General features: G+C 33.4%; 3 protein-coding genes across 3 annotated transcripts in view; 2 read left to right on the top strand and 1 right to left on the bottom strand.

The window, feature by feature from the left end:
• Window positions 1-16,278, top strand: part of LOC133178152 (proteasome activator complex subunit 4A-like) — a 40,994-nt gene that overhangs the window by 5,505 nt on the left and 19,211 nt on the right. The gene's annotated exons all lie outside the window — the stretch shown is intronic.
• LOC133174840 (uncharacterized) lies at window positions 1,799-3,992 on the bottom strand. The gene is made up of 2 exons (XM_061309941.1): window positions 3,863-3,992; window positions 1,799-3,559 (listed from the first exon to the last, which is right to left on the bottom strand). The coding sequence occupies exon 2, from the start codon at window positions 3,545-3,547 to the stop codon at window positions 1,850-1,852; it is 1,698 nt and encodes a 565-aa protein (XP_061165925.1). The 5' UTR covers window positions 3,548-3,559; window positions 3,863-3,992; the 3' UTR covers window positions 1,799-1,849.
• LOC133174998 (proteasome activator complex subunit 4-like) lies at window positions 3,071-8,804 on the top strand. The gene is made up of 4 exons (XM_061310096.1): window positions 3,071-3,157; window positions 7,459-7,533; window positions 7,803-8,006; window positions 8,626-8,804. The coding sequence occupies exons 2-4, from the start codon at window positions 7,468-7,470 to the stop codon at window positions 8,758-8,760; spliced, it is 405 nt and encodes a 134-aa protein (XP_061166080.1). The 5' UTR covers window positions 3,071-3,157; window positions 7,459-7,467; the 3' UTR covers window positions 8,761-8,804.

The following is a 16,278-nucleotide window of genomic DNA, read 5'->3' as shown; positions in this document are numbered from 1 at the left end:
GGGGGGGGGGGGGGGAGAATTCTATACTGTACTTCATCTATGATGACCAAGTAGAGGGATGTTCAGTGACTACTGTTCTTCTCAAGTAGCTAATAGATATACAGTTAAACTTCAGTATCTCAAACACCAATATCTCGAATACAGTAGGTATGTTAAAGTGAGTTAAATGTCCAACTTCTTTTTTTTCTATGTTTTTCAACCTCTATATTTCGAAGTTTTTTTTTCTTTCTCCTTTTAAGGATAAATAACACAGACAAAATTTTTTCTTCCAAAATTCAAATATCTTAGCTAAAATATATATCTGCCTCTCTCACTTCAGAAGTGATATTTGTTTGTTTAAATAGCTTAATGTTTGGCCAAGCCACAAAATTTGGAGAAAAGTGCAAAATGCTATTGTACATCTCAATATATTTTTTTTGTTTTAGAAATTTATGAAGTTTTCTTACAGCAAAGTTTCTGGGGACATTTTCAAGAGTGTGTTTTAACATTTTACTCGATAAAAGTTTCTTGATAACATTTCTTTTGAAAGAAATATTGGAAAAAATACCAGTGTAATTCTTCTGTGTGGGAGATAAGAAAATTTGTTTGTGGTATGTATCTTTAAGTTTAAGATACTGAGGTTTGACTGTATAATGCATGTAGCTTAAGGGAACATTGAAAATGTTCAAACATAGATAGATATTATTGCCTGAGGTGCGGTTTTATTATTTCTAATGTGTATAAAGATGAAAAAATATTTTTAGATCTTAAGAACAGACGAGCTTTATTACATACGCTAGGTTCAAGTTTGTTCATATCATAATCCCCGTGGGTAGTGTGCAGCCACAAGAGAGGGTCGAAATTTTACATAGGAATATAATGAAAATATCTTTAAAAATTTTCTTCTCAAGAAAAGCTAAGCCATTATTAGTCATATTAATACAGAAGTATCTTTGGGTAGTGTAGATTCAAGTTTGTTCAAATCATGACCCCCAGGGGTAGGGCAATGCCACAACAGTGGGTCAAAGGTTTACATAGGAATATATAGAAATTATCTTTAAAAATCTTCTCAAGAACAGCTAAGTCATTATACACAGGGTTAAAGTTTTACATAAGAATATATACATGATATAGGGATCATCTTGAAAAAAATCTGCTCAAGAACAGCAAAGCCATGATAAGTCATATTATTATAGAAGCATCCTCAGGTAGTGTAGATTCAAATTTGTTCAAATTTAGGGTGGGGCTACAATGAGCGATCAGAGTTTTACATAGGAAAATATTCTTCTGCCCAAGAACAGCAAAGTCATGATTAGTAATATTAAGAAAGTAGCATCCTGAGATAGTGTGAATTCAAGTCCCCTCCTCGTAAACTTTTTAATACTGAACTGATTTCTGCTTTTTCCTAACTAAAGTGCTCAGGTGAGCAATGTGGCCCATGGGCCTCTTGTTGTTTGTGTCTATTCATATTGATGGCTTTCAGAACAATTTTGAGCTTCTTGGTGATTGACTTGTTTTTACAAAAGTTATGAACCTTAGACTTTTAAAATTTCTAATTCACTTTTTTCTGTACTTTTTCCTCTAATGTCCTGATCTTTGATTTGTCTCTTTTCATTGATTACAGGCATGAAATATAGTTTTCTTATTGATTGACCCATTTCCATGAAAGAATATAGCACTTAGACCCTGAAAATTTCTAATTATTCACTGTTTGTTGATTGTTTTATTGCTAAATCCTTGAAGGTGATTACCATTTCATTCAGCTTTTAACTGAAATAGTACAATATTATTGTTGAAATGAGCAATGTCAATGTAAGTTATATAAGATAAATCATTGTCTTGTTTTACTATATTTTAATGGTCATAGATTTCACTGCAGATATTTGATTTTCTTCACTTGTTTGTTTAACAATTGAGCAACAAACAGATTGTCATTTGTATCTGTACACAGTCCCCAGGGTAGACTCAGTCCACAGTCTATGTAACGGAGGAACTGTCCATCCTGATCTATGATGTGGACACAGTGATTGTTACGATCAGCTGTAAGGATGTGACTCTGACTGTCTGTGGTGATTCCTAGTGGATTGAATGGTTCATTGTTTGGAGCAGGAGTATGTCCAGTGTACCTGAATCTCAGTTTCCCGGCCTGATTGACCACCACTACTGCTTTAGTTCCCTCATCAGACACACAGATATCCAGGTTCTTGTTCTCAGTTATGTACCCTAGATAACCAGAACTAGGTGAATAGAGAGGTTTACCTTTATCATCAAACTGAATGCTTTGTTTCTCTGTGAAGCCAGAATAACAGACAACTTTTGTTTGTTTTTTATTATCACTGTCCATGATAACCAAGAGGTCACCAGAGGAGGTACTACAGACACTATTAGGTCTCCAGTTCTGTAGTCTGATCACCTCCTCTATCTTCTCATTCTTCACAATGTTCACAGTTCTATTTCTGTAATCAGTATAAACTAAATCTCCACTTTTTGTCACCGCTATGTTAGATGGCCATTTCCCTGACTTGGTTCTAATTGACTTGAGTAGTGATCCCTGATTGATTCTGTAGAGTTTCATGATGCTGTCATCTCCACTTGTCCAGATTTCTTCATCACTCAGACAGACCACATTGTAAAGATTATAGCTATACTCAGTTTTTATGGTGGTGACAGTCTTTGGTTCATCAATCAGCTGTTTGACTGGAGGAGAGAATCCAGCTTCTGGTGATTTCTGACGTGTCTTCATGCTGTAGCCATGTTTATCTGATGTTAAAGAACTTGATGATAAGGCTCCAAACATTTTATCAAGTTCTTCTCCATGGATTTTTCCTGGAATGAATTTAGGTAAAGATGGTATAATTCTGTGTGGAAGATTTCTGTGTGTGTGTACATTGGATGTGACACTAAATAGTTTTGACAAGTCATTGGTGTCTATAGCAGTTTCAATGGAATTGATTTCATCCTTGATGTCAGACATTTTCTTGTTTATTTCACCCAGATGTTTCTGTAGAGTTTGTAACTGTGTGTTTTTCATCTCATTAACTTCAGCTTTACGTTTCTTGACAAGTTTATCAATTTCTCTGTGCCAGTCCTCTCCATGTTTTGTAATGGCTGTTGAGAGATCCCCATATTCCTTTTCTAACTGACTCATTCTGTTTTGTACATCAGAGACAATGTCCTGGTAGGTTGGATAAATTGTATCATTTAATTCATTTCTTTCTTTTAGAATCATGTCCTTCTTTTCATCCAGAACTTGTAAGAGTTTAGATAATTCATGACCTAAATGTTGTTTTGATGCAAGACAGCCAAGACAGACAGGAATGTCACACTGATTACAGTACATTACACATCGATCTTTATTATGAAATGTACATGTAGGGTAGAGGGGAGTGGATTGTCTGTCCTGAAATTTGACGACCATGTGATCCTTTGATTCACCTGTTGAGATGTGTTCTCCCACACAGGCCTTACACAGGTTGACAAGACATGTATCACAGTGCATCTGTACCACAGCGGTCTCACACAGGTCACATCGCATCACATCCTGGGCACTGGTACGGGGGTCCATCATTAGATATTATGACTGAAGCATAAAAATTCAACATAAATGATCATACATTTAACGATTGGGTTTGAGGGCAACATGCATTTTTATGGACTCCAGAAACCACAGTTTGCCAAAGGCCATTAGGCAGATAATACATGTAGATAAACAAGTTTTGCTAATAAACATGTAGATAGACAATTCATCATATTACATATACAAGGTTCATTGAATCTTTGTGGGAAGGAAATTGTGTTCCCTATAGTTAAAGCCTGTGATACTGAATTTTCAATGACTTTCTGAATTGTTTTTTATGCTCAGAAAAACTTCGAAGTTTTTTACCTTACTTCAGTAATGGTGGCCGTTCTGTTGATTGATTTCTAAGTGCAGTCTATCTCTATGTACTCTGATCATGTGACACACCTGTGTTATCTACCTGTCAGGTGTTTATACTTCCTGGTCTGGAAGGTGATTTAAATACCCTCAACAACTGCTCTTTGAAATACAATTATATTCATTTTATATAGTTCATGTGATATTTAGCTCTACTGGTTAGAGACCAGAAGAGTTTATTCAATAGTAAGGTGTCTGTCATCCATCCATTTGTTTGTCTGTTTGTAAACAATATTTCAAAACACTACTCCTCTACGGTCAATATAGTAGACAACACTAAGATACCTATTCTGTTCATGGGTTTTTGATGGTCTCACACAGGTCACATAGCTTCATGTCCTGGGCACTGGCATGGGGGCCCATGTTTGTGCAAATCTGAATTCAAAATAAATAGCCTGAAACTGTAAGAAAAATAAAAATAAAATGTATATTATGTAACACCTTTAAAAACTTGATGTTGGCATTTATTTTTTGTTTTACAATATGATTCTTATTTTTAAGCCTTTTGAAACCTTTCTTGGAATTCTCATAATACTCAGATTTGTTCTTATACGTTATATGTTTGTTTGTTTATTGTTTAACATCCCTCTCGAGAATTTTTCACTCATATGGAGACCTACCACTTGGCGGTGGAGAGCTACAAATTTTGACCTATACTCAGCACTCAGGGCTATTGAGCAGTGAGGGATCTTTTTCATGCCCGCACCTACTGCGACACGTGAACTTGGTTTATACGGTCTCATCCGAAGGACCGGTCTCCACGTCCCACAGTGGAATTCGAACCTGCGACTTAAGAATCAACTCCTTACTCCGCGACTCTAGAGCAAACGCTCTAACCACTGCATCACGCAGGCAGCTATACTTAATATGCGATTGATAACTTTGATTCCATTCAATTTCTTTACAATTATTTTTAGCTCTTGTCAGTAATAATGTTTGAAATGTGAGTTAGTCCTATGCAATTTTTTCAAAATTTTAAAAGGGGGATTTTAAAGTATTTTAGCTCACCTGAGCTGAAAGCTCAAGTGAGCTTTGCTGACTACATTTTGTCTGTCTGTCTGTCCGTCCGTCTGTAAACCTTTCACATTCTTGACTTCTTTTCAAGAACCACTGGGCCAATTTCAACCAAACTTGCCACAAAGTATCCTTAGGTGAAGGGAATTCAAGTTTGTTCAAATGAAGGGCAATGCTCTCTTTGAACGGGAAATAATTCAGAAATAGTGAAAATTTGGTGGTATCTTTTAAAAATCTTCTTAAGAACCATTGGACAAAAAAGTTGAAACTTATAGGAAACCTTCTTTACATAGTGTTGATTCCAGTTTGTTCAAATGATGACCCCTGGGGGTAGGGTGGAGTCACAATGGGGCATTGAAGTTTTATATATGATTATATAGGAAAAAACTTTAAAAATCTTCTTCTCATGATCAAGAACAGCAAAGCCATGATAAGTCATATTGAAATGGAAGCATCATCAGGTAGTGTAGATTCAAGTGTTCAAATGATGGCCCCTGGGGGTAAGGCACAGTCACAATGGGGGATCAAAGTTTTACATAGAAAATATAGGGAAAAACTTTAAAAATCTTCTTCTCAAGAACAACAAAGCTATGTTTAGTCATATTGATATGGAAGCATCCTCAAGTAGTGTAGATTCAAATTTGTTCAAATGATGACAATCAGGGTAGGTTGGGGTCACAATGAGGGATTGAAGTTTTACATATATATAGGAAAAAAATCTTGAAATATCTTATTCTCCAAAACAGCAGAGCTATGATTAGTCATATCAATATAGAAGCATCTTTAGGTAGTGTAGATTCAGTTTTGTTCAAAATCATGACCCCCGGGGGTAGGATGGGTCTACAATGGGGTATCTAAGTTTTGCATAGGATTATATGGAAAAATCTTTAAAAATCTCTTCTCAAGATCAGAAAATCCATGATTAGACATATTAATATGGAAGCATTCTCAGGTAGTGTAGATTCAACTTTGTTTAAATCATTACCCCTGGGGGTAGAATGGGGCCACAATGGGGGATCAAAGTTTTTACAAAAGGAAAATGTAGGGAAAAAATTGAAAAATCTTCTCAAAAAGAGCAGTACCATGATTAATATCAACATGGAAGCATCCTCACGTAGTGTAGCTTCAAGTTTGTTTAAATCATTACCCCAAGGGGTAGGGAGGGGCCACAACGGGGAGATCAAATTTTTTTTTACAAAGGAATATATAGGAAAAAATCTTCTGCTCAAGAACAGCAAAGCCATTACTGATATTGATATGGAAGCATCCTCAAAGTGTTAAATTTTAGTTTGCTGCCCCCTTCCATGTAAAACTTTTCAATGCTGAATTGATTATTGCTTTTAATGCCCCTCTTCAAAGAAGGAGGGCGTCATGCTTTGTTGCTGTCGGTCAGTCTGTCTGTCGGTCCTTTTACAGTTTCTGTTCACTTTCATTGCAGAGGTTACACATACTTAATGAAATTTGGTATCCAGATTTATCATAAGAATATCTAGGTCAAGTTCTGTTTTGAGTATGATCGAGCAATTTTTGACAGAGTTATGCCCCTTGGACTTAGGAAAATTCCAATTATTTGGGCATAAGATAGAGATAGTAACTAACGATCTTGATAGAGCTAAAACTGCAATTTTCTGCTCAAATATGTTGCTAAAAGCCATGTATGTAATGGTTTTAATCCCAGAACTGCTAAGCTGTGACGTCTCAACCGCTCAACTATGACGTCAAGCCTATGACAGTGTTAAGAAAAGACGGAAGCAAAGGGAAAATCAAAGAAAATGTAATAAACAGAAAATTCAATGTTTTGTAGATGAATATGGAATTTATTTCACTCGTGAGACAGGATTTTTTGATATTTTCACTCGTGCTTCGCACTCGTGAAAATATCAAAAAATCCTGTCCCACTCGTGAAATAAATTCCATATTCATCTACAAAACATTGAATATCCTCTATATACCCTGTGTTGTATTTCATACACCCTAAGGCCGAAGGCAGAACCTGGATAACTGATAATGTATACTGGGAAAATATCTGATTCAGAACAACAAGGGCCAAAGTGTCTCAGACGAGCATTGTGGCCTATGGGTCTCTTGTTGTAAGTTCTTAAAATCTCAGATATGCTCTTAGATATTTTAATAAAAACTCTGTGAATTGATATGAGGACATGATCCTCAATCTAGAATTTTACTTCTCATATAGAGCAGTAATTCCAGTTATCCCATCTTTATTAGCCAAGTGAATATGTAGCAGGTCAGAAACACATACTTAATCAAGTTGAGCTCATCCTACATTAATTAACCAATTCCACTTAATTTGTCACTAGACTAGCAATAGAATTCATTGAGAATAGGGTCCAGAATCTCAAATGTTAACTCTTACTAGGTGTGTCAACAAACAGGAAAATTGAAATCGTACATTGTATTATGTATGATTTTTTTGTTTAAATTTTTTTAGTTTAAATTGCAAAAAACCTTTGGTATTTGAACATCAATGCAGCATTAATAGACATGTACTAGTACATAGTAATGTATTGAAGGTGAGGGAGATGGCAGCCATAACATTGAGTGGATTAGTACACTGTGGATTTCTAGACATGGACAAAGGCATGCTGGTAATTTCTTGTTCTACATATATTAAATTGCTATTTATCTTGTAATTGGATACCTTAGATTTTAAAATGTGAAGTCCTCAGTCAATATTATTATAAATGACCACTTAATATTTATATAATTTTAAATTGTTTTTCTTTTTGACTAGAGTTGAGAATTTAACTCTGAATTGTAATTTATTTTCTCCTGAAAATCCTCAGAATAAAACAAAATTACCATGCAAAACATAAAGCATATGTACATCCAGTTCAACTTTACTTAATATAAACAGGAACACTTTGAGGTCCTCAGTAAGAACAAGGTAAAGAAGCGTAAGTTAGCTGACTCGATGCCTCTGGAGGCCCTAATAAAGCGTCACGCTGGTGTTCTGGGTCTTAGTGCTCTAGTGGAAGCTTATCCTTACAATGTACCCGAGTTCATGCCAGAGATCCTAATGGACCTGAGTAACCATGTCAATGATCCTCAACCAATTCAGGTCAGTAGAACTTTACATTCATGTAAACAAATTCAGGTCTAAACTTACACTCAACCAATTCAGGTCAGTAGATCCTAACACTCATATCAAGAAATTAAAGTCAAAACTTACACTCAACCAATTCAAGTCAGTACACTCATCTCTCACAACTTACATGCAACAAATTCAAGTCAGTAGAAACTAGCACTCACCTCAACAAATTCTGGCCAATAGAACAAACTCATTTCATCCAATCTCATTAGACAATTCTAGTCACTGCAACCTCACACTTATTTGAACCAGTTCAGTTAAATAGAACCTTACATTTGCTTCAATTATTTCTGGTAAGTACCTTAGAAATATTCATGAATAAGGTCAGTAGAAACTTCATTCAAATCAAGGGTCATTAGAAACTTACTTCATCCAGTTCAAGGTTCAGTAAAAACATGCACCCAGTATATGGTCTCGCTTTACATGTATAATTAATGAAAAGCAATATTTGCACACCAGTAGCTTACTGATCTGAACAGGAATCCTGATATTTCATAAAATAAACAATAGACACAGTTCTGATTATTATTGTGGTATTATTGTCATTGATGAATAATGAATTGCTCTGTTAAAAATTGGTGTTTTTCAGATGACGGTGAAGAAAACCCTTTCAAACTTCCGTAGAACACACCACGACAATTGGCACGATCATAAACAAATGTTTACAGACGATCAACTTGTCATATTAACTGATATTCTAGTGTCCCCTACTTACTATGCTTGATGATGGATCATCGTTCTAGAAAAATTAAATATCAAGGTGTAAGGACCTATATCCATGAACAGTTCAGCCATGGCAGAGCAGACCGGAGTTATCTCCCCACTAATAGGGTCCCAAAAGTGAACAGCGCCATCTCATCCCAATTCACAGATTTCTTCATATTAAGGGACATGTACAATGCTGATTTTACAATTCCTCTTCCCATTTAGTTCAAGTATTTCAGTTATGTATAAGACGTTTTTTCATATTTTAATATACATGTATGTCATGATTGAAATATTTATTTGCATTCTATTAAGGTAATCAAGTAAACATATGAAGTGCGATCAGTTTTATGGACAAAGCTTGAATATTAGTGCATGTCTTGTTGGTTTATGGGAAATAACTTAGATAATGTTTTCAAGATTGCTAACAAAGGGAGATTTTTTGTGTACATTGTTTAAAATCTTAATGTTTTACCATAAAGGTTCCCCACATACCGTTAAATGTAGCCAACTATTGAGTGATTGATACTACCTGAAGCAACTGAAATGTTATGTAAAAGTTACATGTATTTTCAGAAATAGTATGATTTTATAAGACTAAACCTTTAGAAATTAATGTGTACATGCAGTCAAGGATGCAGTGCCAAAGTCATAAGTCATTTGATGAAAGGCATTAACTTTTTGTACAATATACTATAAGAGAAAGTGTATTAAAATAATTCTTATAGTAAACATGTGTATTTTAATTAACTTCAGGGTGTATAACTGTAAATTCTAGTACAGTCGTGTGTAATTTTCATCCTGCATGAGGGTAAATTAAATTTAGTTGTATGAAACATTGCATTTAATTATTCAATGTATTATTTCATTGTATCAGAATGCACGTTTAAAAGTGTAAAAAAAGACTTAACAACTTGGTAAAGTTTTCTTAATAAATTTTGAATAAACAGATATACAAATGTACATATATGTAGTGAGACCAGATGTTGGTTAGTGTAGCGATAAAAAGGTAGAGAGGCTAAAATATCCCAAATATTGAACATCACATTTCATGTACCTGTATTAAAGTGGACTGTGAATTGTGTAATAATCCATGGGTTTTCATTTAAGCTATCCCTGATGTGATACAATTAGTTTACAATTATATCATTAAAAAATTCTTTTACCATAATGATGAGAATCCTTCTCATGCTTTCATTTATGAAAAAAATGGATTTGAATAAAAATTATGCTTTCATGAAGTGTGGTTGTTACTTTGCAAGAACAACATGATTCAAACAGAATTCGATCATATTTTGAAATATCCTTACTTACATCATCATACACATTGTAAAATTAAAAGATGAAAGAGTGGTGCAGATACTTTCTGAAGATTTGTATTTTAATGTTTAAGAAGTCTATATATCCAGACCTGTTTACTCTTACGATTTCGCCGTATTTTGTACGGATTTTGAGTCCAAAATACGTCTCACGTTTTGCTTTGTTGAAATTACGGAAATAAGAAGTCCGTTCGTTTGGATTTTAACAGTTAGTTTTTGTAATGACCTGTCTCAGTTTGACGCTTCTTAATCAAAAAAGAGAAAGATTTTAAACACTTCAGTGATGTCGGGTTGCTAAAACTCTGAAGTTTTAAAAACGACCAAAAAAAAAAAAACAAAAAAAAAAAAAAAAAACGAAAGAAAGCAAGGTATGATGCTTTTCTTTGTTGTTAACCCATGTTTTGGTAATCAGAAATGTAGTTGATCTCTAGAAATATATGTGAAATCGATGGAAGTGAAATCTTACGGGCAAATGCCAAATCTCACTGACAAATCTAATAAAAAAAATACTGAGAGACAACGATATGGGTAAACAGGTCTATATATCTATTTGAATATCATCGTGTTACGGACACTTGATAATTCTTCAAATGCATTCTGTTGAGTTGTTTCACACATAGATGGTAATTAATGTAACATTTTTTGGAAATCAAAAATTAATTTTCAAATAATACAAGGACTTCCAATAGAACTCTGTAGGTTTTTCACTTAATAAATGTAGGATAGAAAGAAGGAGCCTTACAGAGGACGTAACCCAAAGATCAGACTGAAATAGTCTAAGGAATGTAAAATACTGTAAAAACAGAAATATTCGTTGGGATTAAATTTCGTTGTCATTTAACAAAGTCAAATCCCACACGAAATTTAGATATGACTATAAATTGAATAGGGTTACTTTCGAAACAACGAAATTTAATTCCCACGAACACTTTTTTTTTATTAATTTTTGATTAATCAATGAAATTTTATCCCCACAAAAATTTGTGATTCTACAGTTGCATAAAATCAAACAACAGAAATAATTTCCCTTTAGCATGATATGAAATAATTACATGAACATGTAAATTTTGGACTTCACATCGCTCATGTCAAAAAGTTCCAAAACCAGAGACATATAGCCACGTTTTTGTACCTTAGTTCATGGCATTTTTTGTTTACCTTTTCTGTCTAAAGTTATACAGCATCTGTAAGTCATTAGAAAAAAAAATACTTTACCTGGATGAAAATGCTAAACCAATCTTGAATGTTATGTTTTTTGATTTAAAGGTAAATGCACAGAAGTACCATGTACAGGTTCATCTAGAAAAACTTTAAAAGGTTATGTAATGATGTTATAATTATAATGGATTTAAAGAATATGCTTTTAAGAAGACATTTTCCTACAGGATGTGTGTAAAAATTGTAGAAGACCTTGTGGTATTAGTGAAAGGTGTATCATTGTAAGTATATGTGTTGGATTTTATCTTTTTTTCTCTTTAGGTAAATTGAGATTTTTTTTTAAAAAAGTTCAATGTTATCTTAATTAAAAAAAAACTATACAAATTTACTTCTCTTTTTCCGTATTTTTTTCTGCTTTTTGATGAACATTAGTCAATATGTAAAATAATATTTAGTTATTTTCCAATTTCTATGACATCAGGATGTGGAAGTTCAGTCAGTATGCTGTAGAACTGCTAACGCTCCTACTGCGACATGATGTACCCACACCTTCACTAGCTGTGGACCTTTTTGTGTCCAACCTCATACACGACTCCTTATACGAGGGTTGTTCGAAAAGTTCGTGGACTGCTGCGATAAAATTAATACTATGTAGTCTATGCTTGCAAAATTTTTAATGAACATAAAACAACAAAAGTTGAGGAAATGTTGAAAATTTTAGCTTGATACCTTGAATATTTACCAAATTATCATTAAATAATAAAGACATTATATAATCACCCGGCGCTGTCGCCATTTAGTTTCATGACGTCATTGTTTTTCAATGTTCGCATTCTCTACCTCATACACTTATCATGATGAGTTTCCTTGGAGTTAAGTAAAGATTTAAACCCTTCTTGTTTATATGATTTTACAATGTCATAAACAGCTGATTTCAATGCATAAAATATTGTAAATAGATCCGAAAGATCCTCACTTGATTATAACAGCATATTTGCTGGACGGAGTTTAATATCTATCACACATGATCAACGTCACTTTTCGACGTGACAAACTTTGAACACCCTTACTACAAATCGACATTAACTTTTACATCTCTCGTCTCTCTAATCTTTTTCAGCGTTTAAAAACAAGTACTCTGAATGCATTTTATTTTTCAGTAGCCCATTTAAATATTTTCTAGGTCTATGCCAGTTTTTCCAGAGGTTGAAACTTTATAGAATGTGCGAAAAAGAAACCTATCCCCCTTTCTGACGTCATTACAACCCCATAATTGTTTGGACATTTCATATAAAAGTTAAGATAAAATTTCATAGAACTTACAGAATGTGGTAAAAATTGCAAATTTCACGGTACAATTGTGTCATACCATATGAGTGAATTAACGGGATTTTTGAATGACAAATGTTCATATCCAAAAAAGAGTTTTTTTTCAGTTACGCTTATGTAGAAAAAACATAATTTTCGAGGTTGCGCCGCCTGGACATACCATTGCTTTTAAAAACATCAACAAATTATTAAAAAATAAAAGTAATGATGTATAGTTTATTATATAAATAAAAAAGATGATGCTAATTAAACGTTAAAAAATTCATTGATGTATTTTAAGCGGTTTTAATTTTATGGCGCTAGTCCACGAACTTTTCGAACAACCCTCGTACATCAGAAAGGTACACTAATATACATGTATTTTGTTGATTTTTTTTTTTTTGATTTGTGAGAGTTAACTTTCAAGGAGTAAAAATGTAAGATTTTGTTGAGTCATAATTCCATAGGTAATGATAAACTTTACAATCAATATTTGTTGAGGTTGTATATTCATGGGTAAGGGGCAATAATTATCAAGTATTGGATCTAATAAAAAAAAAAATGATTACACGTCAAAAAAAAAAAAAAAAAAAAAAAAAAAAAAAAAAAAAAAAAAATCAAAAACAGGGTCACTAGTTGAATTCTCTCCCTTTAAGACTACAACAGAAGTTTCTCCTGTAGACATGTTATGGTTTTTATTTTATCTTCAGCTGTCAACAGCCTCAGTATCAGCCATTCTAAAGCAACAGAAAAGGAAACATAAGAAGGTGGTGGTGGACCCCTACAGGAGTGCCCCACCCCCTCCCGCTGGGACCTTCCTCCCTGGGAATCGTCCGGATAATGATTGGATCATGTATGACTCCAGCCACCTTCCGGACAATCAAGAGAAATGGGAGACCATGGAATTCGTGGACAAAAGTCACTGGGGATACTACTGCTGGCCAAAGTATTATTTTAATCACAACATTAAGTAATTTTTAAGTTAGTTGATAATAATTAATTGATCATGATCATTAAATTATTCCTCTTTTGAATTCCAAGGTTAATTATACCATGTTCCAGTCTCTATCCAAATATATGGAATATACCTTAATCAAGTTTAGGGTTTTTATTAATTCATATTTTTTATAAAATTAATTTTTTTAGTCCAAAGATCGAACTGTAGAAACACTCTTTTAGTATCATTTTGACTATTGGGTATTAATTGAATGATATGAATTATGTCTGTTTACTTTAAATCTGTTGCAGAGAAGTGAAAATTTATGCCCAGTATTCGGAGCAGCCAAAATTAGATCGTGTAGAATCAGAACTATTAGATATAGAAAAACCTATTTATGTGAAATTGAGTGACTCAGAATTTGTGAAAAAGTTTATAGAAGTGCTTAGTTTAGAGGAGCATAAAGGAAGAGATAAATTCAGGAACAAACATCTAACCTTATTCAAGGTAGGTCTAGCACTTTGACAAATTCTTTTTTTTGGTTTTGTGTGTGTGTGTGTGTGTGTGTTTTAAAAGGTGAAAAGTCACATCCATTAATCACATATATGTACCAAACAATAAAGAAGAAAATACTGTAAACCAACTTTTATTCGCGTGCAAGAAATATCCGTGAGTTTCGCGACCTACTTTAAGTCGCAAATATTGATCGCCGCAAACCATTTATTTTGCTTTGTATTTATAGAGAATATTTCCTCAGTCACAAAAATTAATCATCGTGGATTGATTTCAAATTGACGAATCGCGAATTAAAGATGATGCAAATAATAGTTGGTTTACAGTAATTAAATGTTAATTGTTAAAGAGTGTGAACATGCTTTATAACATCTTTGCAAGCTTCTGAAGATGGCTGTACAATTGAATTTTCATTTCAAAAAATTCTTTTGATCCTTTAAATTGTTTTTGTTTTGTGATTTGTTTCAGGGTCTGTTTAGGAATTACGGTGACACGTTCCTCCCCCACTTCAGATCCCACATTGTGGAGCTTCTTTCGGACAGGAGCCACGAGCACCACGAGAGTAAACAGAGGTGTGGCATGGAGATTTTAGCGGGGGTCATACGTGGCTCCAAACACTGGCCTTATGAGAAGGTAGAACATTGCGTCCTCTTTCAAGTCATAAATTATGTGTACAGATGTGTACAGATGTAAATATCAGGGTGTGCAGAAAAAATTGAATAATTTAAGTACTATGCAGAAGACTATACACTGTATGTGCATCAGCAAACTTTAGTACTGAGTTAATCTGCATTTCAGTTTTTTGTTTCTGGAATGTTTTTGCTAGGTGAATGCCCTTTGGGATTGGGTTATCCCCATTTTGAGAACCTCCTTAGATAACATTACCATCGAGACTCTGAAGGACTGGGGCACGTTCTTCACGGTCGTGTCTGAGAGCCGTGATCCCAGATCCCAGCTAGCACAAAAACATTTTAAAAATGTTTTTAAAACATTTAATTAAAATGTTACAAAAACATTTTCAAAAATGTTTTAATCACGTGATTTTGTATGGTTTTTTTTAAACGTTTTTAAAACATTTCAGCAAAATATTTTAGCAAATGTTATCAGAACATTTAATTAAAATGTTACAAAAACATTTTCAAAAATGTTTTAATCACGTGATTTTGTATGGTTTTTTAAACGTTTTTAAAACATTTCAGCAAAATATTTTAGCAAATGTTATCAGAACATTTAATTAAAATGTTACAAAAACATTTTCCAAAAATGTTTTAATCACGTGATTCTGTATGGTTTTTTAAACGTTTTTAAAACATTTTACCCAAATGTCGCAATGGCATCTCTTTCCTGAAATGTCAATAGACGTTTTCAATAATGACATGAGAACATCATTTTGTACGATTTTAAGAGCGCTTTTAATACATTTCATCTTAATTATAACTCTCAAAGAATAAATGACAACTGAATGAATTCATTTTTTTCTTACAAATTTTAATACAAACCCTTATGCAATATGCAATACACATTTTAGTTCCATTTCCAATGCAAGTTCTGAGTTATTTTGTTTTAACCCAACAGGTATTTTTAAAGAATAAAAATCCATTCACTGAATTTAAAAACAACAGAATCACACAAATCCTTCCCATAAAAAGAATAACCAGGCCTAGATCAATTACGATCCCGCAAAAAGCATGTATATACATGTATATGTGTAGGTTCCACAGAGCGGCGGATCTAGCTATTATGTAAATGGAATCGCACACAAAAACTTCACAAGAAGTCTGTCCTCGGAAAGAATTCAACAAGTCGCTCGATCTTTTCAGTAAAGCAGAACCTGTGAACATGGAGACAACAGTGTTTAAGTCATCCGTCTACTTCAGATCTTTAAATGACGAAAATATAAAAGAACATTTTTTAATTAAATCCTAAAATCATAAGAACTTTTCCCATTTGCATTATGAAAAGAATTAAAGTTGTTGCTTGTTCATAACTATAACACAATAATATTATTAAAGCAATGATATTTACGTACAAAAAAGTGCCTTCGTCTTTGTCAGCTAGAGGCGGTTCTTTCAAATGTGGCAATTTGAATGGAATTCAAGTTTGTTGCTGGAACTGTCATCTAACTGCAATATGATTTCATGTTTCAATAATAAGATATTTTGAATTATGATCAACATAAGATAAGGAGGTATATTTGTTGTTGAATAAAGTATTTAATTCAAATACATAATAGCTTTGTCTTTGCTACACATATGCATACAAGAATACAATGATGTACTAGTAACATAAAGGTTATTTTTAA

This window comes from Saccostrea echinata, unplaced genomic scaffold, assembly GCF_033153115.1.
Source record: "Saccostrea echinata isolate AGI-Se365-2 ecotype Australia unplaced genomic scaffold, CSIRO_AGI_Sech_v1 ptg000002l, whole genome shotgun sequence".
Lineage (NCBI taxonomy): Eukaryota > Metazoa > Mollusca > Bivalvia > Ostreida > Ostreidae > Saccostrea > Saccostrea echinata.
The sequence above is the reverse complement of the archived record's forward strand: the minus strand, read 5'-3'. Positions and strand labels throughout refer to the sequence as shown.